At 38.6% G+C, this 26,445-nt stretch overlaps 1 protein-coding gene across 2 annotated transcripts; it reads left to right on the top strand.

The window, feature by feature from the left end:
* Positions 1–1,415: 1,415 nt before the first annotated feature.
* Positions 1,416–14,820, top strand: LOC113517927 (chaoptin-like). 2 transcript variants are annotated; one of them, XM_031909511.2, is made up of 6 exons: positions 1,416–1,610; positions 8,984–9,188; positions 10,169–10,304; positions 10,400–10,510; positions 10,586–13,584; positions 14,058–14,820. In XM_031909511.2, the coding sequence occupies exons 2-6, from the start codon at positions 9,008–9,010 to the stop codon at positions 14,378–14,380; spliced, it is 3,750 nt and encodes a 1,249-aa protein (XP_031765371.2). In that variant the 5' UTR covers positions 1,416–1,610; positions 8,984–9,007; the 3' UTR covers positions 14,381–14,820. The 2 variants fall into 2 exon arrangements, with proteins under 2 accessions (XP_031765371.2, XP_052757161.1); XM_052901201.1 differs by lacking the exon at positions 1,416–1,610 and having other exon boundaries at positions 9,054–9,174.
* Positions 14,821–26,445: the final 11,625 nt, after the last annotated feature.

Here is a 26,445-nt window from a genome sequence, read left to right as displayed (position 1 = left end):
GATATACCGAGACCTCTATATTTCGCCACAGAGAGCGATAATTACCTGCTTAGATCGACTCCTGCAACACACTCGAGGTCGTCACCTCATCTCGTGGAGAGGCGCCGTACACTGCATAATAAATATTCCTGCACATTATCACGCAGCGCAATCCATTTAGTTGCAAACTAAGTGTAGCCTGTATTATAGGTACCTACTAGATGACTGAAAGACATGCTTATATATATTATTTAAATAGTTACGTAGAAAACAGAAAACGCCCGAAGCGTATTTAAGAGAGGAGGGGGAGGTAAAAATAGGCGCATATGTACTCTCAGACAAGTCGTAAAGCTTCACTTGCATCCTGGGGTGGGCACCAGCAGATACCGCTATGCATCCTCTAAATATGCCTATGCACCTAGAACAATACGGACCAACATACTGGCGTTTGTATGTGAAGGGATCTAAACAAGGAGTATCAGGGGGAAGAAGGGATTGTTAGTAATGGGGATTAGCAAACCCTTTGCTAGCAATATACTCTGTCAGGTCGACGTCCACGGAGTCCCCCCTGGTAACCATCGTGGTGAATTCCAGTATATTCATGAGAATGGACTAACCGACCTATCCTTCCATTCTCACGTAGTATTCCTCACTAGTGCCCTGCCAGCGTATACCGATAGCGCAGGCGGGGTTGCCATACCACAATCCAATAAAAAAGTCCACATGGGCATAACGTTACTTCGTGATGTGATGTCCATAGAAATAGGCGACGCGACCGCCGCACCACTGCATCAGCTGGTTACTGCTTTCTGTAGGAAGTGTAGGTTTAATTTAAAGTTTAGTCGATAAAAAATAATGTGATACGCTCACGTTTGTCATTTGTGGTATAGATGGGGTAGTTAGACTGAGACATGTAGTTAACTATTACAGTTTTAGTAGAAACGAGAATAGACATGAGATTGTTAGTAAAAATTAAAACGTACATATGTAATTAGGCATGTAATAAATGCAATTGCATCCTTATCAGATTCCTAAGTCTAACTTCCCATCTGTCTAATTGGTAAAATTTTGTGATTATATGCAGGGCCGTGCCTGACGGGCGTTCATTGCGTGCACCGCACGCAGGCGGCCGAAATTAAGAGGCAGCCAAATCGTTACAAGTTGTTTACTGGGCAAAAATACAATCGGTTTGTTTTCATTAAGATACGAAGTTTGATGCCCTGTGTATAATAATAAACATTAAAAATTAAAGTAGTTTTTTTTAATGTTATCCTGGGGGCGGCCATACAGACTGGCACGCAGGCGGCCATATACCCAGGCACGGCCCTGATTATATGCATGTTGGGTCGCTATTGCTGGATGTTTGCGGTGCCTAGTGCACCATCTCCTCGTGGCGGCGGCGGCGGCGGCGGCTGGCGGCGGCGGCCGGCGCGGCGGCAGAGCCGGCAGTCCGTCTCCGGCCGGCGAGCCACGAGTCGGGACGCAGGTGTCGCGCCACGCGCTCTCGTCGCGACTCAGCCGCATCTCCGAACCGCTCCGCCAAACTTGAACATGAGTAAACGCATACAGTGGCCGAGTGCACTTCTCAATTTATTAATCAGTTCGGATTAACTAGCCCCTCGTTCGTATTTGTAAGTAAATATTGACGTCGCATTACTTATTTAAAAAGTAAGCATAAGTGAGTAGAAAAATATAAGCGTAACTAAACTAAGTAATTATTTAGTACAAAAAACAAGTGTCAAGTTATAAAAGGAGACTGATAATCTAGTATGGTATATATATATTTATTGCATTTGTAAGTTACATAGATAAGAGTTATAAATATTTTGTGCAAGTAAATTTAAATAAATAAAAATATAACTAACTAAATTACATTTAAATATGATTTTTTTTACTCATAATGATTACCATTAGCTAGGTTTCTGTAATAAATAATAAAGTTTATAAACTTAATTTTGTTCCATAATTATCATCATGTAGAAATAAAACAAAGATTTGCTTAATATATGCAACTGTACTCATTAAATAAATAATTAAAAAATATATTTTATGCTGTCGTTCCGCAAAGACATACTTACCTGTCCCTCTACAGTAGTGGTGAAATTAATGCGGCACTCGCACGGCAATTGATGAACATCTAAATCGAATAACAATTCTAAGATTTCGTGTAACATAAATCTGTCAAATTTTTAATTTTGCGAAATTATACCCTTTTATTTGAAGCGACTTCAAAAAGAAGTGCGGTTGTATGTAACCACAAAAGTCGTTAAGTTTCATAAATTACCTAACTTCGATGAATTTATTATGACGTCATTATTTTTTAATCAACTTTAAAAGGAAAAAAGGTTTGGGCTCTATTTTGCTATATGATATTTTCGCCGATTGTACACTGATATCGGTGATTCTTTTTAATCTATAGGCATTTTCGTACTATTTCTGCTCGAAGTTTGAAATAATTAACTGTTGAACTTTTTACCATATTCTGGACTAAACTGTAGGCAGCTATAAGTTTTCTCTATTAAATGTTCGACGTATAAATATCTAATACTATTTAGAGAAAATAAAATATTTTTTATTTCTGTCTTTTAAAGGATTATGATTAGATATCAATAGAAAATTGTTATATGATGCTGTGTGTGATATATAGTTATGTATAGGTAGGCAGGTGTAAATGTCCATTTTAATAATAAACTCTACCTCTCATACCTATTGCAAAATAAAACAAACATACGAGGGTCGATAACTTTTAACTGTGGCGTCATTGACAACTCAATCGTGGTAAAGAGCAGATTTTATTGTTAGGGAGGCAGCTGACAGAAACAGTTCCGTGGCTCATGAACACTTGCAACACGAAAGGATTGCAACTTGCAACGAGAAAGGTGGGATTGTGCGTTTGTAGGCACGTTTTTTTCCAAATGGCCCATATTATATTGTAAGGGGAACACTAAAATTTTAGATTAATATATTACTGATTTTATAAATGAGGTGTTTTTTTTTATTTGTTTGTTTGTTAGTTCTTAGCGCCTTAGCGTGGCTCGACTAATTGTTGTGTTTAACATACCTTCAAATTCTTATAGCATTAGGCGTAGTTTACTTTTTATTCCGGTCACAGAGATGAAGTAGCAAGTGTAGACGGTAATATACTATGATTTAATATAAAATATTCATGCTCACGACTAAAAACCCTAATGACGACCAAAATTCTTGTCTTTTTTTAATAGATGATAATAAAATGGTAATCCCGCCCGTGCTACCGGTATACGCTGGCGGAGCATCAGTGAGGGATGATAGGTAACGATGAAAGCAGGTCATTTAGCTGATTGTATTTGCCGAATTCTCGAATTGCCGAATTCCATTAGAATTAATTATGTTAGTTTCCAGAGGGAATCGCGTGGAGGTCGACCTGATAGGGTGTATTGGTAGCAATGGGTCAGTTAGACCCCATTACTAACAATCCTTTTCCCCCCAAATTCATGTCAGATGCATAGTCCCCTGTTTTTGTTATTATGGATAATAATGTAATGGTAACCCCGTCTGCGCTATTGGTATACACTGACGGGGCACCAGGGATTAATGATTGCTGATGATGAAGCAGGTCAGTAAGCCTATCGTGGCATATTCCACAAGAATTAACCACGGTAGTTTTCAGGGGGAACCGCGTGGAGGTCGACCTGATAGAGTGTATTGCTAGCAATGAGGCTATTAGATCCCATTACTAACAATCCCTCCCCCCACTGTATCTGTCGTGATGTACGTAACATTTAGCGCGCATGCTTACCAAGTGAATAATACCGCCGTGTCCCACGTGACCACGGGTCCCACACGAGGATATACTAAATACTACTTTCATAATTTACCGACTTCAAAATAATAAAGGTCCTCACTTCGGTTATGTTTTGTTTGTTACCTCAGAACTGCATCGATCGTAGATCGACTTGGATTTTTTTATCTGAATGGATATACTTACAGATTAGTTTCATAGAAATTTTATTGAAATTAGTTTAGTATTTAAAACAAAATACCTTGTTTTGGCACAATTGAAGTTATTTTTTTATTGTGAAACAATCTCAAATTATTTTATTGGTTTATTTTATCAATCTACATTAAATATTGATATCAGCCCGCCAAACTGTATGAATAGTTTATCGTTGAAAGTTCACTTCGAGCATTTTCATAACTAATACATATATCGTTTGGTATAGTGCAAGGACTATAATACCCTTTTGGTGCGGAGTGTCAAGGTTCCTCCCTGTTGCACCGGCGCGGTGTAGGTACACGTACTGTGCGTCGTTTCCTCGATAGACTGTCGCGACACTCCACTGATGCAAATCAGTGGTGTCATTATAATTTGTATTCCTGTCACCATCACATACGGAAAATGCACACAATTCGCCCACGTGACACGGGATGAGCCTACTGCTCTCCTGAATGAATTCGGGCTGTACTATACCTAAGTACAGGGGCATCATTGAGAATTTATGTATTATTAGAACATTAAAGAACTGTCACTAGTGAAGAATACGTGTGTTTCACTTATATCCGCACCGAAGCTTACATGATGAGCCTGCCAGTGAGCGCAGACGGTTTCGGATTACTGTAATGCGAAGTCGCGAATTCGAGGAGAGTGCAAATTAAATAATCGTATAATATAACAAAAATATATTGTATTGTATTGAAAAATAAAAAATGGTTCCATGAAGAAAAAGAGTAAGTAATCATCGCACAAGTAGGATAAAATTATGCTTCGTCTTTATTAGAGAGAGTGACGCTCCAGGAATGATTTTCTGAGGTGTCCACGTGGGGGTAGCTCTATTAGATAGATGTATTACTAAAAATGAGATCACTAGTTTCTATTATTAATAATCCCTTCCCCCCTGTCAATTGGGATCTATATCAGGGTATGTATGAGGAAGTATGTCAGAATACTTTATTTGTAAAACATCTAAAATGAGAACGAGTAATGACAACCCTACGTAACTAACTAACCGCCTCCGCTAATAGACTGTAAATTAATGATCTGACATGTTTATCTAAAACTTCATATCGGAGCGAATTGCAAATCGCTGAATACAAATAATTATCGGTGTCGAATAGCATGTCGGTACAAGTTCGCATAAGAACTTCAACTACTTCAATAAGAACTTTCGACTGGATATGTACATTTCATAGAAGAGCAATATGGATTAATCAGAAACAGAATAAAACTTCTAATTGCTATAATAAATTACGAATTCAGCTAAAATTATGGTCGTAAGTAGTACAATAAAGCTCGCTAGTAGCATTACAATCAGGGATATATTGGTGCTGTATAGTGGAGGAGGAACACATGTGAAGGCAGGCGATAGTTGGCGCGTTTCTCCGATATTATGAATAATTCATCACGCGCGCTTGTTACCTGCACACACAGCCGCAGGCAGGCTCGCGTGCACAGCGAGCTCGCGAGGGGCACGCACACTGCGCCAACATAATGTGCGTATTATGTATGGGCGTCGAGTCCTGCCTAACTGCCGACCCTTACACTAAATCCACTTCTCGCAACACCGACCCTCAGCAAAGATTCGAGAATTATACAGAAAAATAATGGGTACTGTACGGTAACGGGCTAGCGGCGGCTCTGCGCCTCTGACGGTCGCGGCGGCGACGGCGCCCCCGGGCGGCCGCTTATTATTCCCACTCGGGAAACAGTGATGTGAGCACAATTACATGCGAGGGATTCGCACTATTAAGACACAAACATTTATGAGGCGAAAGTACAATATATTATATTTACGTCTTGGACGAATTAAACAATTAGCGCCAGACATCTCGCAGTACTGTTGCTAGTCTAAAATATTTTATCTGAGTAATGAGATGGCAATTGTAAAACGAAATGGATATATATGAAACGGCAGCGTGTAGAATAGTGCTGCTGTACAATGTAATAGAAGATCAAATTTTTAATGCTTATTAATACTTTATAAATCACAAATCCGGCCCCATATGGAGTGCAGCTGACAGCAACGGGCGAGACCACCTAGATACCAGCTTAAACCATTCGACTCAGCAACAACGAGCTATGAGAATTGTCGATGATCGCAGGTTTATAAGTGGTATCGAAACCTTAAGTCTTAGGAGAGATTTTGCCTCACTCTGCGTGTTCTACCGCTTGTACAACGGATTGTGTTAAGAGGAATTATTTAATATGATGCCCACGACCATTTTCTACCACTGTACAGCTCGACATAGACAGGGAGTTCACCGCTATACTTTAGAGCCTAGATGGAGACTCCGAGACATTCCTACCGCGAACGCTCCGGTTATGGAATGAGCTCCCTGTTGAAGTTTTCCAGAAGGTTTCAGCAGGGATTCTTAATAAAAGGAGTAAAAAGTTTTCTTCAGGGTCAGCAATGCACGAGATTTGCCTCTAGTATTGCAGGCGTTCATAGGCTATGATAACTGCCTACCATCAGGTGGGCCGTATACTTGTTCACCTAAGTGGTATAAAAAATTCAGAAAGGGAGCTATCTACGTTGTAATGGCAACAATACGATGTCATGACCGGAGACCGATATAGTCTCGAACGATTACGTAGGTATAGCGCTTCGGCCAGATCAGGTGATTTTTTCGCAATTTTCGGTAAAAACATTTTTAAACGGTTTTATTTAGCTCGACCTGTACGGTATTTATTTATTTGGGTCAAAATTAGAAATTGGAATTTAAGCACCTTCCCGTTGTCAGATTGATCTGAAATTTGGTACACACATTTAATTTAGATGACAATACAATATAATAAAATCAATAACATTATAAATCTAAGATGGCCGCCGATACAAAATGGCGGATTACATATTTTTCCTTAACCCCCGCAATATGGGTATCAAATGAAAGGGCTACACTAGTAAAACACGATGATTATGTCAAAATTTAAAATTCAAGATGGACGCCGTTCCAATATGGCGGACTAGGTACATATTTTTCCACAACCACCACAATATGGGTATCAAATAAAAATCGGTAAAAAAACTTTTAAGTTAAACGGTTTTATTTTATGTGCACTGAAAAGTACAAAATAAATAAATAGTTACTTACCTATCAACCTACGTAGGTGATCTCGGTCATTAATATCTCTGATGGTAGTGGTTGTCATAACATGAACCATGTCAGCGGCCGAAAGGCAGTTCATGAGAGAACACTAACACCAGGGTTTGCTTGGTAGGTAAACTAAGCAGCCCGCACTATAACAAGTAGGTATTTTGACCTTCTAGTTCAGAAATATTTTAGTACTAGGCAGAATAGCTTTTAGGCATATTAGACTAAAATAAAAACGTGGGGCCCCTCTGAAATCATACCTATAGCAGAGCATATCTTATACTTTGGTAGATCATGAGCTCGGCGTTCGCTGGTGTAGCCGTAACGGCTGGTTATTGATGGTCAAAACCTCCAGTTACGATTATAGTAAGTCGATTCAGCGGACCCTTGGCTCCGGAGCTACGAGGTTTCGGATGCGACCGGGATAAACCGCTAGGATGATGATGATGACGATTATAATAAGTCGATGCAATCCACACTTAGTATAGTAGAAAGTAATACAGAAATAGTTAATGGGCCCCACGTTTTTATTTTAGTCTAATATGCCTAAAAGCTATTCTGCCTAGTACTAAAATATTTCTGAACTAGAAGGTCAAAATACCTACTTGTTATAGTGCGGGCTGCTTAGTTTACCTACCAAGCAAACCCTGGTGTTAGTGTTCTCTCATGAACTGCCTTTCGGCCGCTGACATGGTTCATGTTATGACAACCACTACCATCAGAGATATTAATGACCGAGATCACCTACGTAGGTTGATAGGTAAGTAACTATTTATTTATTTTGTACTTTTCAGTGCACATAAAATAAAACCGTTTAACTTAAAAGTTTTTTTACCGATTTTTATTTACAGTTATTTTTTGTAAACCATATAGCGGTATGTAAATGCAGTAAAATATAGTGAATTTCGACACAAGTAAACGATTGGATAAAAATGAAGTAAATCGTATCAATTTAGAGAAAAATATTTTGACATTTGGATAAAAATACAAATTACTTGTGGCAACATTGTTCTAATGGCGTCAGTTACCCATGCAAGTCGTCTAATATTTATTTTTTATGATGATATAAACTTGTAATTACATGTAATTTGTAGATTTGTGGAAGGCCTAGGTTACAAATCCCGACGCTACACAAGTATGTGTATAAATTCGTAGGTGAGTAGTAAGAAATAGTATCTAATACAATCATGAGTCGGGGCAATAGAATCAATAAGAAAAGATAAAGTAAATTATCGATGTGCTACGATAGTCATTACGACGCTACGACCGTAGCACAGTACGGGAGGTGCTACAGTCTACACATGTATGGTGGCACGCCGCACCTTATGTTAATCGTTTGCTACGATGTACGTAACAATATTAAGTAATGATAATCCAATAATTAAACTTAATAATGCTAATAATGAGAATATAAGACATTTTGAAAAAAACCTAACGATCGAGAGTCAATACCTAATACGAGGGTTAAGGGGGCAAGGGTTCTTGGTATTGGGGATTAACAGGCTTAGAAATAAACCCTGTCAGGTCGATCTTCTCGCAGTCTATAAATTATCACGATTAATTCCTAATGAATTCATCACGATGGACTAACTGATCCGATGTCACCTTCGCATGTCATCCTTTACTTGGCAGCATAAACCAATAGTATGCATAGGGTTACCATTCATATGTGGATAAGACGCCGTCAAGAAGATTAAAGGTTTATATTAGGGAAGCAAATACCGCTATTCGTATTTATGATACAAAAACAATTTTTAAACTCAAATAGTTACAAGTATAATACGTCTTCGAAACGTCTACTCTTTCGTTCATTGGTTTCTTTTATCACAGTTGAAGTCGCCGTTCTTGTTTGCGTAGTAAAATGTACTTGTTATGACTATATACATTTTATTGTGATTTTGAGTTGCACACTAAACGTTTAGCCGATTGCGTGTAGTGCGTCGCGGGCGCCGTGGGTGCGATGCGGTGGTCGTGGTGCGCGGGCCGAGTGCTGAACGTGGCGGCGGCGCTGCTGCTGGCCGCCGGGCTGCCGGTGCCGGCGGCGGCGCCCGCGCGGCCCTGCGCCGCCAACGCGCTCTGCCTCTGCCGCGCCGACCACCTGGCCTGCGACCACGTGCCATTCCACAGGTTCCCTCACACTGGTACATTTGGAATACTCATTACGTATTGCATTGCGTGACAGACATTTCCGCTCAGTTTAGTCTAAGCACTTAGTTTATTGAGCCGAAATTTCTGTGACAGCGACAGGTAGTGAGATGTGTGCATGTGTGCAGTTGTGTATAAACACACGTACGGCACATCTGGCTGACATTAGTTACAGCTCTTATATAAATTTCAATATAAAATAAAAAAAAAAAAACAGTCTTAAGTCTTATACTACTTGAGAATTCATTAGAAAGAGAACGTTTCACTAAAAGACTCACCGGAACATAAAGTAACAGTTTCACACTGCTGCAGCTGTGTGAAACTTTTGTGTGCTGTGAAGAAATTTTTTTAACAATATAATTTATAGAAATATAGGAATTACGCGATTTATTGGCAAATATGCTTATATAAAATCAATTAGAAAAATATTAAATGTATTAAAAGAAAGAAGAGACTTTAATTTTTTAATGTTGGTCCAGACGAGGTATTCAAATAAAAAGTTACGTTTACAAATAACGTTACACATAAACGTAAAAAAATAAAGTATAAATAAACGTTTTAAAGGCCAGGTCAAAATGTAATAGGAAAAACATAGGGCTCCGACAAAAGCATAGATATTTTCACATTTATAACATTTGGTCAGTTTTTTAGCCAGGATGTTGAAAAATATATCAAAATGCGCAGAATTATTTCAGCTACAATTTCCCCTTTCAATGTTTTTTTTTTCTATTCCATGCATAGTTTTAAAATAACTTGCCAAAACTTTTAATCTCCTGAGGCCCTTTGTCCTTCGTTCAGAGGTGATTTTTTTTACAAAGACATTTTAACTCAATAAACAACTATGCCAATTGTCAACGTTACAGTATTTTGTCCATTTCTGCCTTTCGTTTAATTGGCCTATAATTATGATGTTCCATTTGTATAATGGTCTTTGTAATTTACATAATGTCATAATGCGTGATCGAATCGCTTGCAGAAGCGGACACGTGGCACGTGTCGGTGTCCCGGGCGCACCTGGGCGCGCTCGGCGAGACGGCGCTGGACTCGCGCCGCCTGCGCACCCTCGTGCTCGTCGCCTCGCGCCTCCACCACGTCGACACTGGCGCCTTCTCGTGCGTATCTACTGCACTCGTATACGAGTAGAACACGTTGTGACGGGACGGCATAAGAATTGCACCCAAGAATAATAAATAACTTTCACTTGCAGGTCGATGACTTCCACTCTTGCATCTTTAGATTTAGGATACAATGAATTTACAGAAATACCCATTGAAGCTCTCCAGGAATTGAGGGTGTTGAATTGGCTCAATTTACAAAAGTATGTCTCGATTATCAAATAGAAACGAACGATTATGTGTAAAGATTTTAAATTAATATTGATTTAATATTTCAGCAACTACATAAGCGACATAGATCCAACGATGGACTGGGGATTTCTGTCGGAATCTTTAAGTAGCTTGTCCCTTAGTAACAACCACTTGGTGGTGCTGCGAGAAGGGGCTCTGTCGCAGCTCCGAAGGCTGGCTCAGCTGGACCTAGATGGGAATCGGCTGCGCTCGCTCGCTGCCACCGCTTTACCGCCCACACTTGCGCTGCTACGCTTATCTGACAACTTACTCTCCCATGTGCCCTGTGCCTCTCTCGAACTTTTGCCGCGTCTGCAGCATTTACATCTTCGTAATAATGTATTGAGATCCGCCTTCAACCGAACTTGCCGCATTGACTACTCGAAAATAGATTCACTCGATTTGAGCCACAATGAACTTGATGACACGTTTCAACTAGATTTTCAAAATAGAATTCAAATAAAACAACTCATATTAGATTTGAACGAGTTCACAGTCATACCCTCATTCGTACTTGACAGCGGTCGCCTGGAAAAATTATCTGTATCTTACAATAAACTAAAATACGTGTCAGATATGAGTATAGAATCGTTGAAGCACAATCTAGAGAGACTAGACTTAGATCATAACGAGTTGACATCGCTTCCAGAAAGCTTAAGGGAAATGGCTCGCATGCGGTATTTGTCATTAGCATACAATCGTTTAGAGGACATGATTGCTTTGCCGCCCAATCTCCACTCACTATCATTAACGAGCAACTACCTGACGTCTTTTCCTATGGCTTTGAATGATTTAGCGGATGCTACATTGGCATATCTAGACCTTGGCTACAACCAAATATCCGTGGTGTCGGGCGATATGTTCGGTCCATGGTCGGATGCATTGGTGACACTTAGCTTAAAAGGCAACAGGTTGTCGCACCTGGCAGCCGGTTCCTTTCCATCCACGTTGCCACTTCGCGAGCTGGTGCTCAGTTTCAATGACCTTTACAGCGTGGAAGCAGATGTTTTTGTAAATCTTACCATGCTTGAAGTGTTGGAGCTGTCGTCTACGCTATTCAGTGGCGAATTTCCAATTGCTACGCCGATAGACAAACTGAATTGGCTCAGTTTGAATAACAATAATATTCACTTTTTGTCATCTAAAGAAATTGAATTGTTTTCTTCCTTGGAATACCTGGATTTGGATTTTAATAAAATTATAGAATTTCCAACAGAAGCAATCAAAACGAATACTTCGTTCAGGTTGAAAGAGCTAAGGTTATCGTATAATTATGTAAGTAAAATAAACACGGAATTTCTTGCTGATCTAATAGAGTTGGAGAGCGTTGATTTGTCTTACAATCGCATGCACAACATTAGCGAGCGTAGTTTTGCAAATTTACCAAACTTAGTTTATTTAAGTTTAGCCGGAAACGTCGTAGAGTACGTCGCCGAGAGAACATTTTACAATTTGCCCAAATTAGAAGTGTTGGATTTACAACAGAATCAATTAACTGAATTTTCCACTGAATATTTTGACAATGTGTCCAAAGAGGATATTAATTTTTCAGTAAACGTTAGTTATAATAGAATATCGTACCTAAGTAGCGAACGCATGGTGCTCATTAATGTTTTAGATTTATCGCATAACTTAATAGAAAGTATATCTGAACATTTTTGTAATTGTCTCGGCTCGAGTATAAGGCAACTAATACTTTCATATAATCTGTTGACTAATATAGATAGCTTCAGTTTTGGTTCTTTACCAAAATTGGACATATTGAGCTTGAATAATAACAAAATAACTGCATTGAAAAAAAGAAGCTTCACTTCTAAAAGAGCACTTTTAGAAATGCATACAATACAAGTGCTAGACTTGTCGCGTGACAGGTTGACGCAGCTCTCGCCGGAGCAGTTTCAAAATATGCGACGATTGCGGCACTTGCGACTGAATGCCAATGAACTGCGATCATTACCGAGAGATTCATTTAAGAATACAGTGCTGGAACACCTAGATCTTAGCCAAAATCAAATAAGCATATTTCCTAGTAGCGCTCTCACGCATGTGGGCTTTACTTTGCGGCGATTAGAGTTGGCGCACAATCAATTAGAATATCTCGATGCCGCTATGTTTCATGCTATCTCTTTCCTTCACGAATTGAATCTGGCGAATAACGCCCTCACTGTACTCTCAGATAATACATTCGCCGGACTTTCACGTCTGATGGTTTTAGATCTCTCATTTAATGCTATTAAAACCAATTTCAAAGAATTGTTTCATAATTTACCACGATTGCGTCGGCTCGGTCTCGCCGGTATTGGGTTAAAGTCTATTCCTCATCTGCCCCTCGCTAATCTGACAGAACTGAATCTGAGTGATAATCATATATCTTCTTTTCGCGAAAGCGAAGTTCGCCAGCTCGGCAACCTGCGTGTACTCAATCTAGCTCGCAATAGGCTCACCTCGCTGCAGCCGGCCATGTGGACGATACTTAGACAACTAATATTTCTCGACGTATCCCACAACCCGATAGTTCGTATAGCAAGAGGTTCATTCGACGGCCTCGATCGTCTATTACATCTACGTATGGATCACTTAAGGCACCTCGAGACTATCGAGCCTAGAGCATTTTTGTCTTTGACATCTTTACGTACAGTGGTTCTTGAGTCGCCTACGAATGCGGAGCGAGGAGACGTAACTCTAGCCGAAATAGTAGCCTCCACGCTCGCAATTGAGTCACTTTCAGTGCACGTGCGGGACAAAGTTTTGGACAAACAACTTCACAATATGCGGGCAATGAAATTGCGAGCGATTGAAGTAAAAGGTGCGGCGCTGAAACGAGTGTCTGAGGACGCGTTCATCTCGCTCGGACAGCAGCGAGCACTCGCAGTACGACTGACCGATTCCAGCATCAACGCGTTGCCAGTGGGACTCGTGCGGCCTCTAGCACGCGTGCCTCATCTCGCACTGGACGTGAGCAATAACCGGCTCACCACATTCAGTCCTGCAACGCTATATCCGAACCTCACCGGATGGAATCGTCTCGCCACAAGACTGCTACCAGGTGAGCAAATATGAACACATGAATCGATACATTTTTGTAATAATATTTGATTTAATGTTACAATAGTGGCAAATAAGCATTGCAAAATGGCTCATTTGATGATAAACTCTTACAATATGCCTATGGATACTTGCAGCGCGAGGAGTAGCACATGCGCGTTGGCTACTCTGAAAAAACAATAACAAACACTTGTAGAAAATCCTATGTAGTAGTCCGTTATTTCGAAAATGTGATAGGTATTTAAATAATAAAAAAAAAATTGTTGTTAAATAATATGACTAAACAGTATAATTTATAATTATATAACTGTCTTGGTTCATTTACATTTATTTTTATTGGCTCTACATATGCTTTTTTGTTTGGGATTACTCAACTGGTTATAGTCCTCACACGGCCTCGCCACATCTGTACACCGGCCGTGAAAGGATGAAAATGCGACTATAAATATAATTAGTTTTATGTTTTTGCAATAGGTGGTTTAGTGGTATCTGGTAACCCGCTGCGGTGCGGTTGCTCGGTGTCGTGGGTGGGCGCGTGGCTGCGCCGCTGGACCGTGGAGGTGGGCGGCGGGTCGCGGAGCGCGCGCGACGCCGCCCGCCGCAGCACGTGCCGCGCGCCCGCCGCCGCTGGGGCCGCCGCCACCGCTGCCGTCGCCGGCGCCGCTCAGCCGCTGCTGGTGCTCGACGCCGACGAGGCCGAGTGCCACGCTAGCGCGCTCTCCAGCGGAGCGCTTAACATGCGTCACTTTCGTCTCTCGGCTTTTCTTTGGATTGTGCTCCTCCACTCGCTCAGTTAGTGATCAGTGATTCCTATTATAAATAGTTTTGAACAGCGTGGAATTTATGTATGACGTATTTTTATATTCGTGTTCGGTTTGTTATAGGAAAACAAATTTGTTTGAGATTTTGTTTTACTCCGTTTGAATTACACAGTGACTATACATTTATACAAACGCTTATAATAACAGTGTGCTGTGCTGTGTTGTGCTGGTGATGGTGAAGGGACGAAAAAGTGATTATTATGTAGAATATATGCAGATAAAATTTTCTACATGGCGAAATATTTGAAGAGTATTTACTTTGATTTGAGTGCGAGGTGAATGTGTGTAAAATATATCTAACTATATATGATAAAAATTTAATTTCCCATTGTAAGTAATAAAAAAGACGTGTCTAACGTAATTACCTAATTACTCGCCGTGTATATATATATATATATATATATATATATATATATATATATATATATATATATATATATATATATATTAATGTGTATTATAATCAAAGCTGATATTAATTTACTATTGTATGCAACGACTAAGATAAAATCATGTCCAAGATTAACATTATTAAATTAAGTACATTGTGTTATTATGGTAAAACATAATATTCAATAAGTGAATAATTTTAATATTAGTTTAAGAAAATTTGTAACATAGATGTGGTACTTCGAGTGCACGACTCGACACTCGGTCCCTTTATAAACTTTCATTTGAATAGTGCTTAACTATGACATGAATAACGATTGGAAATTACTCATTGCATTACATCTAATATTAATAACAAATCTCTTAATGCAGAGATACGGATATGTAGTCGTCACACTGTCTATGACGTAGAGCCGGCGAGATATTTTCAGCGCGCCGCAGCCAAGTGCTGTGTATAGTATGTTACAGTGGTGTAATTTATAACATATTTGTACATAGTAGGTAATGTGATAAGAGAAAATAAACATTTATATTTTTTTAATTAGTTTTATTAACATCGTTGACCTTAGATTAGTACTACGTGAGACACTCTGTTGCACTGTTAGGTAAGTTCAGTTCGTAGTACACTGTGCCACCGTATTACGAAGGTAGTCTGACAGCTTTACTCCTTTGAATTGTCTTCCAAAAGAGTGAAGTTGACTAGTTCTGTTTATTTCAGCCATAATATTTTTCTCATGAATACTGTACTTGACGATAAAAAATTAAAATTCCTCTCCCTCCCTCTCTACAATCGCGCTGTATTTATAAATTTCTCGTGAACAATTTGTTTGTACACTAGGACATAGTTTTTAGGATAATTACATTAATATGGAAGACTAAAGTATTTCATTCATTCATTTAATAAAAATATCCTGTAAATAGACGAAAGCTCGATAAAAATCTTTTGTATTCAATAATATAGTAAGCGCCGCTATTAATTGTTAGGTAGGTGTAGTAATACAGTGCATGTGTCGTGCGAGGTGGGCGGTACGATTAGTGCTAGTTGCAGCTAGCGAGTGGCTCCGTAATCAGTGGAATATTATGTCGATCTAGCGGCCGCGAGCCACCAGTGTGGACGCCATTCCGCGGCCAGTCTCTGCACACTGCGCGCCACGCGGCGTCACCGAGACGATAAATTACAAGTATTTATTTATTTATTTATTTATTCATTAGTACAAATATGTGTACATGGCGGACTTAATGCTAAAAGCATTCTCTCCCAGTCAACCATAGGGAAGTGTCAGAATACTCGAATGCGGTACTACTAATTATTGATATACATACGTACTAAAATTACATATATAAACGAATAAATATATATAAATAACAAATATACTTACACATATATGACATATACTATATTATACACGAAATTGAGAATAATATAAAGTACTTACTGCTCGGATAAAAATAAAAAGTGTGCGTTAACGCTTTTTTTATAAGTATGTGTTGTTGTATGAAACGTCGATTCATTTATGAACACATTTACATACATAGATAATACAAATTATATTGAAAATATTTGAAGTTGTCCTTCTGCCCTTTTATTAAGAGGCTCCTCTATACGTACGTCATTAAAGCTTTTTCATGTTTTCAAATTGAAGTAAGTTCTGTAAAGATTTACAGCAACATCTAAACTAGTATTGCCATTAGTTTTTACTTTATCATTTAGTAATTTTTATGCGATTTACAATGGGAGTAATTTGCTCACATCAACCTGTATTTTTTGCGATGATCTTAATAAATGAAATCCGAACCGATTTTGATTATAGTGTTTACTTCCGTGTTGGTCCCATACTCGTTATATGATAATTAATCTTCCTATTTTTGACTGCATGTTGCGATGCAAAACTTACTTGTAGGTATACGATTCTGCATTTTAAATACCCAACGTATATTTATGGCAATATGTCCATAAATAAAATCAATGGTTTAAATGGTAGGTATCGTCAAGATTGAAGTTACTGTTCTTATACAAAATGTACTTGTGTATCAACTAAACGGATTGCTACGTACGAGCTGGCGGCCGGCGACGGGCGCCGCGCACCCCTCAGCTACTGTACGTAGCGCGCGACTACGGCGCGAGCTACGAACACATACCACCGGAGGGTTTTATTATATTAAGTAATGCACTGTATACATATACGTTTATATAACACTTTTTAAAAACATATGTACATTAATAAAATGTTTCTAGTACTCACAGCATATACTCTACTGAATGTTTGACTACTTGGATCTGTGTGATGTGTTCAGTATTTAATAAAAATAAATTTTACCACTTATAGCGGGCACGAAATTCAATGGTCTAGACTGCTGAACAGGTAATAAAATAATTCCACTTCTTGTATATAATCAGGGACTATCAATTTTCAAACGAGCATGCGGCTACCGTGATGGTAAGTGATTACCGTCGCCCGTCGTCGTCGTTGCACCCGCAACGCCAGAGAAATTGTAGGCATATTGCCGGCCGTTTAGGAAGGTACGAGTATATACTCTATTCTTGAAGGTTACGATATCGTATTTATTCGATAATACTGCTGCTGAGTATTGGATTCATACTTTGTTAGTGCGTGAAAAAAAAAATACGCGAGACACGCACAGTGGAGGAGCGCCGCTCATACAGATGGTCGGGATGAAACTGTTACAGCAGTCAGCGCTCTTAATGAAGAGGAAACCCTAGTTCATTTATATTATAGACCATTTTCAATTTTCGTTAAGTTATAATACTACATCTCCTTTGTGAATATGAACACAATAGTAGAGTCCCTATGTGATGAAATGGAATGGGGACACGATTCCATGGTGTGTTTGCGGTGACGTTGTGTCCCACAGGTGGCATGTACTCGTAACAGCGGACGATACAGCTGCGGCGTGTCCTGTGTCCTGCGTCGTCTGTAATCGCTAGAGGCCTCTATACACTTTGATATTCATGTCGTACATGATAACTGTATTCAGCGATTAGTTCCGGGGGTGTTAACACATATTAATATGCCCGGATCTGCTATTATTTGGAGTTCTCGTGAGACTAAATATTGTTATGTGAATATTAATAAATTTCTTATATATATATTTGTATTTCAAGCAGTTTTCCCTTGGCATACCCTACTCTGTTAATAATGGAAATGGTGGGATACAATACACTGGAGGCGAGGAGAAACAACGATCGTCACTTATGTCTTTAAAGTTTTAAGAGATAAGATTGTAAATTCCGTCATATTGGCTAACGTGAACTTTTCTGTGCCAAACAAATATACTCGTGCTAGACGTCACGTGTTATTTGCCGTGCCTAAGGCTAAAATAAATTTGCGCCATCCCGCACCCTTCATTAAAGCACTTGTTTTATTAAATAATATTTCGAATAGAGGTACTGATCTCCTCCATATGTTCTCTGACGGAATCCACAATGGCTGCAATGTTTTGTATTTGTTACTGTAAAATTTAACCAATATTGTTTGTTGTACTATATCGAATTGGAATGTAAGGACATGGAAACAAGGAAATGAAATAAATAAATAATTATTAATTAAAAGTGTATAAGTACATCATGTTTATTAGAGGGAGACTTTGTACAAAAATCGTTTGCTTGGGCACCTCTGTCCCATTCGTGTTTCTACCGTGACGTAGTTGTGTTTGCATGGCTGTGTTTCGGTTTTAAGAGTGGGATGTGGCAGTGAATTTACTGGGTACAGAGGAATAACACCTGAGTCCTCAGGAATAACAACGCATGGGGCATCATGGGCGAAACAGTGATGATACAAAATTAAGAAATAAGTTCATACAGACAAGTTAGAGGTTGGAAAATCCATTATCATATTGAAAACGTAATAATAATAGAAAAACAATTATTGGACGTTGCCTAATGAAAGATCTACAAATTATAGGTGTTTAATTTTTTTTTTTATTATTTTAAAATAACGTTGTGCTCAAGTGATAATTAAACGCGGCTGACACTGGCCGTGACTGACTCTTACGGAATATTTATAATATTGGAATAGATTAGGTGAATACCGAATTCGGCAAATGAAATTAATACTATGCGTGCATATTAGTGAAGCATTTCATTAAGGTAGCTCATATCTTACAAATTAATTTTGCATAATAAAAGTGCCGCATATTCTTTATTTTATTGGAATATCTTATTATAACTTTTTACCGACTACTGGAACTAGCGGAGTTACAAATAGGTGCGTGTCTTATTATTGGATAGACGTCGAAACTAGGTGAGAAGGTGGCGCGCGTGAGTTACGATGATGGATGTAAACATTATGTGCTTCAATCACCAACTGATCCTCGGCGAAATCGAATTGCGTGCGGCGGATAACGCGCGCCTCACACCCGCTCGCACGTTATTATTATAACATATTTTGTTTGCTATATTTTAGAATGGAATAAAAAAATGAGTATGAGCAGGTCTGTGCCGCGTCAAGTTTGCAGCTTAAGCTATATATAATAATACCCAAATTCGCAAAAAAATAATTGGTTGAAGTTATAATATGTATAAACATCTAAATTTATAAGAAAATATATCTATCGTCCTAACTTCGTAAGCATAGCTTCAATAAGTAAGTAAACAGCTCTTGAAATATATATTATAACAAGCACTTTTCAAGAAATTTCCTGTGAAGTAAGTGAATAATGACGGTATTAGAGGAAGCTGCTGTGAATATAAACTGCAGATAAGCGATAGACGCGTCGGGCCGTGTCCGTGTTTGTTCGGTTGACGGCCGGCGCGACGGCGGCGGCAGCGGCTGCGGCGGCCGCACAGCGCGGCACGGCGCAGACACTGCGGCCGCGGCGGTCGTGGCTCATTGTTATTCAAGATGTAGTGACTAACATTTTATTTCAATGTATCGCTCCGTTGACTCCACAATCTGTTACATACAAATTTTCGCTCTAATACAGGGTGCAACCGTTAGCAGCTACTTAAGGGGAGTGTTGTTCTAGTGTTTGACATTCTTACAAAACAAACATAGAATTAAATGTTATTATGTTTTTTGACATTATTTAGACTCATGTTTTTCTTTCGAGAAAATATTTAGTAACACTCTACCTTGGAAGGTAGAGTGTTATTTCGGTTCTGACTTATATAAGGTCATTACAATATTAGCAAGTTATAAATGACCCTACACAATTTATAAGGGATTCATTTTGATAGATACGAGATACGAGATCATCACACATAATTTGTCTACAAATATGTTTGTGTGTCTGTGCAATACATTCGAATATAGTTGAGTCTAGTACACTCTGTTCAAGTTCTCGAGTACCAATTAAAAGTGGGCGGGCGACGGGCGACGGGCGGCGGCCAGCGGATGTAGCGAGTACGGTGTACATCTGAGAGCCTGAGCTCAGCACTCGGCGGAGAGCTACATTCCACAGCATCAAGATTGCGCGCTTCTCAATTTCGGTTCACTTAATTAATAGCGGCGTCCAGCACACCGCCGACCGCCGTCGGAAACGCTCCACACCTTGGCAACGCTCGGCCTAGTCCATAACATTGGCTTCCTATTCAGTTAGTAATCCATATTTTTTTACAAGGTTCCGCCGCGACGCCCCGCGCTCTCGAGCGCTCCCAGTGCCAGTTCCCTGTAGCGAGCGCTGCCAAATTGTTTTCCGGAACGACAATAGTTTAACGACTTGATTTAAATAATGAAATAAGTTGTGTTCTCTTCTTAAACTCATTAAATCACACTGTTATATATTAATGTATTATTACATTTAAGTCATTGCAAAGGTTCCGTACTCAACTAAAACCGATAAAACTATTACGGGATTCCTTTACTATTCACCTGCCTGTCTAGTCATGTTTCATTTCATTTAGTATCACCATTACTATTCACTGAGCATATTTGATTCCAACATGGTATGTGGCGATGCAACGTTGGCGCAGCAAGGCGGGGCCTCGACGCAGTCTCATTTGGAGCAATTTGGTGTTTTCCGTTATCGGAGAGATAGTAAAAGATTCTCTTCTATTCATATAAAATTCAAATCATAATTTTTTACACCAATTTAAATAACAGATAGAGAGATCTATATTATAAAATATGCAACGTTCAAACAATCTACGATTGGCAGTTAGATAAGTTTAGTAAACAAAAGCGTACTGCTAAATGGAGTATACACTGCACTGCAAACTATCTACTTACTTACATGTAGAATGGCAAGACAGCATCGCTTATTTAGTAAGCATCATATCTTTTATACTAATAAGAGAAAATCAGTTCGAGAGGTCAGATCAAGAGTATATATAACGTTTTAAACTAAACAATACTTACTAGCATCATTGGACGCATATTCCAATAGATTTTATATAAATGAGCATACCAGGAAATCCTGTGGAAAGGAATAGTGATGTCAACATCATTGCTCGTAGACTCGTAGGTAGGAATTTGCTATGATTTTCTACTTGAAAATTCACGCTATATCCCACTCTTCAAACCGAAACACAGCTATGCAAACACAACTGCTTCACGGTAGAAACACGAATGGGACAGAGGTACCCAAGAAATCGACTTTTGTACAAAGTCTCCCTCTGGTGAATTATAATTAAAGTATAATTATTGGTTATCTTTGATGGATTCCATCTTCTATATTTTAATTCGTAACATTCAGTTGTAACCTGTGGTAGGTAGAAGTCGATTGCTTGGGTACCTCTGTCTCATTCGTGTTTCAACCGTGAAGTAGTTGTGTTTGCGTTGCTGTGTTTCGGTTTGAAGGGTGGGATATGGCGTGAATTTACAGGGTACAGAGGAATAATACATGAGTCCTCAGGAATGGCAACGCATGGAGGATATCATGGGCGAAACAGTATACTCTGTTATTAGTCCATGGTACTGCTCATGTCTATAGGCGACGATTACCACTTTCCATCAGGTGGACCGTCAGATTGTTTGCCATTTTAAGTTGTATAAAAAAATACTGTGTACTAGTAATTGAAAATGCGAATTTACTTAACAGTGAACTAAGGTCAGAGGTAAAGTAGGTTTTATATGGTTTTAAAACTTTCAAACTTACATGATAAAATTAATGAGTATACACTTTAATTCATGCAAACTTGTGCACATTTCATACAAGTTTGAAGATTTAAGAAAAATGCATATTCATTAGCAGCGGGGCGTATAATTCCTTAGAAAATAAGGCACTTATCTACGAAGTAGAGCAGCGTGGCGCAGTGTGGCGCCCCCGCACCCCGCACCCCGCACCCCGCACGCCGCACGCCGCACGCCGCACACCGCACGCCGCACGCCGCACGCCGCACGCCGCACGCCGCACGCCGCACGCCGCCGCCGCGCCCGCTGCACTGTGCGCCTGTCGCAGCACCACGTGATACTAGTTATACAGCAAGCTGTTTTACCAAAACCTTAGTTGTGATGTAGTACTGTGATTACGTACCAATGGTACTCGTAGATTGCAAGCAAAAACGACGAGGGCATGGCGCGCGCGCTGCGCTGTTGTTTTGTGTTACATGCTAAGGTTATTTTTTATTCTTATCTATTTCAAAAGCACTCACATACATCATACTCCTCAGGAATGGCAATGCATGAGGATCACATGGGCACCACCTACGTTGTATTTTGTGATGTTCATAGGCGACGGTCGCCACTTTCCTTCAGGATTGTCAGTTTGTTTACACTTCGAAGCATCATAATAAAACTTCTGTTAATAAAATATTGTTTCCAATTTTACTTTTTTATTTTGGTGTCACTCATTTCTTCTGATTCCTACCTTTCCGAGGAATTTCTTCCGAGTTTTGCATTGTGGTCATGTGATCACCGCTATAACATTCAAAATCTTTATTTCTGAAACATGCCTATAAATAAATGCAGATGTTAATAGTATAATTTTATTTGACAATTAAATAGATATAATATAATATAATTTCAAAGATATGGTACTCATATAGATATATAATCCAAAAGAAAAATTGTATGTGAATAAGTATTCAAAACTGGGATTCATATTTACGTACATAAGTAAGTTAATCTCGCCTGTTGTGCATCTTTGTTCAAAATAATTTATATAAATGTAATCTTTGTGTACAATAAAGTATAAATAATTAATAATGAAGTTCTGTGAGAGTACCCACTACTATCCTATATAAGTTTTTGAAATTTTCGTAATGTGCTTTATTGTATGTTAAAAATTGAGCTAGCATATTACATGATCTAAATAAAATAGCCGTGAAAGAGCGGTAGCTATTGTAAACAATGTAAATGACATTACATTTTAATAAATGAACTATTGGAGTACAGTTGCATGAAGGGCGGTGTGTGAGCGCGGCCCCGCACCGCGCGGTCGCGGTCGCTCGCATGGACCAAATATTAAATTATAAGGATATTGGCCGCGCCCTCGCCACACATCACCTATATTGGCAACTGTCCATTTTTTATCCTTCCTGTATACATTACTGGGATCGAAATCCATTTTATCTAAACTCACAAGTTAAGTCCTCTCCCGTGAGTGTCGTAAGAGGCGACTAAGGGAATTTAATAATCAAAGAATGAGCTGCAGCGTCCCTCTTAAAACATTACCAAAGCCTAATTGCGATCGCCAACTGTCGTGCCAGCATGGCAAATACTGGCAAAATGACCCTTATGTGGGAGGCCTATATTCAGCAATGGACAGTTAACTACTAAAATAGTAATATATACATAATAAAGACTTATTACTATAATAACTATATACAATAGTTGGTGTTTAAAATAATAAGATGTTGGCAAAATATATTTCTTCATAATGTATACTTACGTAAGAGACAAAAGTCGACATCGAATTAACCTTCATCAAAGTAAATCCAAAGGGATTTGCCTCCGGCAGCATTTAAGAAAGTATGTTTTTATTTGATGCGGAATATGGAAAGACATTAAAGTACCCATGTCCTGGATGGGACAGGTTTATTTTCTAACTAGATGTGCCCACTTTATCCACGTGGATAATTAGTTTATGTTTAGCTGACAGATATTGTTGGCACGTCTATACTGAGACTCCTACTCTGTGTTACTTACAACCCCTCCACCCTAAAAACAGGAACAGGTCAGATCAAATAGCAGTAGCTGCTTAAAAAAATTAGATTGTAATGTAAATACAAGAATAACATCTATTATAATACTTGTCTTATTGAAAATACGCAATGTGGCTGTGTGTTGCAAATTATTATTGTTGTGTTACGTTATGACTATAGACTGTTACATTTTTGCGGGGCGAGAAAGATCATAAAGCGAACGTAAAATGTATAATAAAGCTGGTTTACAGCATCAGGCTGAATTACTTACTGTCTGTTCTCGCTCATTCATATAAAACACCGCGTAATGTTGAATTGAATCGATACCGAATGTCATGGCGGCTCCATTTAATGCGCTGGTCTCCTTATTCTTCCATTCATTCACAGTCCACTATTAAATATAGGTTTCTACCATACCATACTATATCATAATGAATGTTCTTGAGTCACCTGTATTAATTTATTCTCTTCTTTTATATATATATATATATATATATATATATATATATATATATATATATATATATATATATATATATATATATATATATACTTTATATTGGATGAAAATGGAATGGTAACCTGGCCTGCGCTAATGGGATATGCTGACGGGACACCAGTGAAGGGTGATCGATAAGGATAAAAACAGGCCAGTCAGCCCATCATGATGAATTCATCTGGAAGTAATCATGATTGGGGTAACCGCGAGGAGGTCGACCTGGTTGAGTATATTGCTAGCAATAGGATTCTCAGTCTCCATTACTAACAATCCCTTTCCCCCCTTCTTTTATATTTCATAAGCTTCGTTAACTGGCCTCTAGTATTATTTTAATAAATTACAATTATGTGTGAGAGACTTTGTAAAAAAGTCGTTTGCTTAGGTAGGTACCTCTGTCCCATTCGTGTTTCAACCGTGAAGCAGTTGTGTTTGTATGGCTGTGTTTCGGTTTGAAGGGTGGGATATGGCGTGAATTTACTGGGTACAGAGGAATAACACCTGAGTCCTCAGGAATGGCAACGCATGGGGGGTATCATGGGCGAAACAGTATACTCTGTTATGTCCATGATACTGCTCATGTCTATAAACGACGGTTGCCACTTTCCATCAGATGGGCCGTCAGCTTGTTTGCCATTCTAAGTAAAAAAAAAATGGAGTACGAAAAGACAACCGGTCGAGGTACTCTGAGATTACTATTTGAACTAATAAAAACATAATGTATGTTTGAATTTTTTATTAAAATATTCACCGTTACGAATATAAGTTAAATATAAGTACGTATGTATACATATTTATGAGAATTATGATTAGAGGACAGTCTCCAAGCGTCAACTTTTCCTTGATCGTTTCGAAGATATAGGCAACGGATTCGACTGCTGAATGACCCGTGACGCAACTTTGCAGCAATAAAATAAAACTCTCTTCTTCTCTGGACACGGGCAGTGCGTCACAGCGACGAAATATAAGGTGTAAACGATTCTTTACCTTATGTTAACATTGTTGTACTGTGGATCGGATCCTCGAGACAGGATTGAAACAAGCAATAAAAAAGTATATTACTTCACTACGTACAATATAGAGTTTTATTTGGACATATCCTTCTTGTAAAACGAATTCTTAGGAAATCCTAAAAGATGATACGAGTATGAACTTATCACAGTTTCATAAATAGACAGACATAAATAAATAGAGAGATACTCTTTATCGTTTTGTATCGCGTTCTTCTTTATCACCATACCAATGGAAGAATTAATATATGGTGACGAGATATCTTGGGTGTCTGGCTTAAAATACTCGTTAGAAATGCATTGTTATGAATACATACATATGTCTCACTTTAACTAAAATATAAAAATGTCTTTAAAGTATTGGACACAGAACGAAGAGTCACAAACTGCATGCTAAGACCCATGAGCCAAATTATGAAAGTAGACCAAACATGAAATATATTTGAAATATGTATATATGTAACGTATATGAAAAGACTCAACTCAGAACGTAGGACGCAGCTGTGTTGTTCTGTCTCATGCGTGTAAAAACATATCTATCGATAGATTCGTTAGCTACTTGTATAAAAGCTGACTGACGTGAAGATAGAAATAGTATTAAAATGCAATTAAATATCTTTGGAATCAACTTCCAGCAGCAGTATTTCCGAACCGATACGATAACATAACCTTCAAGAAAAGAGCACACTCCTTATTAAAAGGCCGGCAGCACACCTGCAATGCCGTTGGTGTTGTTGGTGATCATGAGCGGCAGTAGTATCACTTAATGAAATGAAATGTAATGAAATAAAATGAATTTATTTTGCTAGAATGTAGGTAGTTTTCGGTGAAAGAGGTTTACATTTCCCATATACATTCTGCCTCTATGTCGGTGTGCAAATTATTAACAATATGAAAAAATTACATAATTCTACATTATATTTTCCCTTATTAGTCATACTATTTAACACACACATAATTTATTACAGTAAATAGAAAAGAAAACAAGAGCCAAAGCGTCAATCACATCTCCAGTATAGACTGTCAAGTACATTTGTTTTTTTTAGTTGGATATTCATTGATGGTATAAAAATTATTACATAACAGCCAATTCCTAAGTTTA

The sequence above is a fragment of the Galleria mellonella genome, unplaced genomic scaffold (genome assembly GCF_026898425.1).
Source record: "Galleria mellonella isolate WM207_F2 unplaced genomic scaffold, CSIRO_AGI_GalMel_v1 utg7718, whole genome shotgun sequence".
NCBI classification, from domain to species: domain Eukaryota; kingdom Metazoa; phylum Arthropoda; class Insecta; order Lepidoptera; family Pyralidae; genus Galleria; species Galleria mellonella.
Note: the sequence above shows the minus strand (reverse complement) of the source record. Positions and strands in the feature narration are given on the sequence as shown.

Bases quoted from the DNA above. Each gene is read 5' to 3' on its own strand.
- LOC113517927 (XM_031909511.2), top strand. From the start codon at position 9,008: ATGCGGTGGTCGTGGTGCGCGGGCCGAGTGCTGAACGTGGCGGCGGCG. The intron at 10,511-10,585 runs GTATGTCTCGAT...TTAATATTTCAG, and splicing joins AATTGGCTCAATTTACAAAA to CAACTACATAAGCGACATAG. The intron at 13,585-14,057 runs GTGAGCAAATAT...TTTTTGCAATAG, and splicing joins CGCCACAAGACTGCTACCAG to GTGGTTTAGTGGTATCTGGT.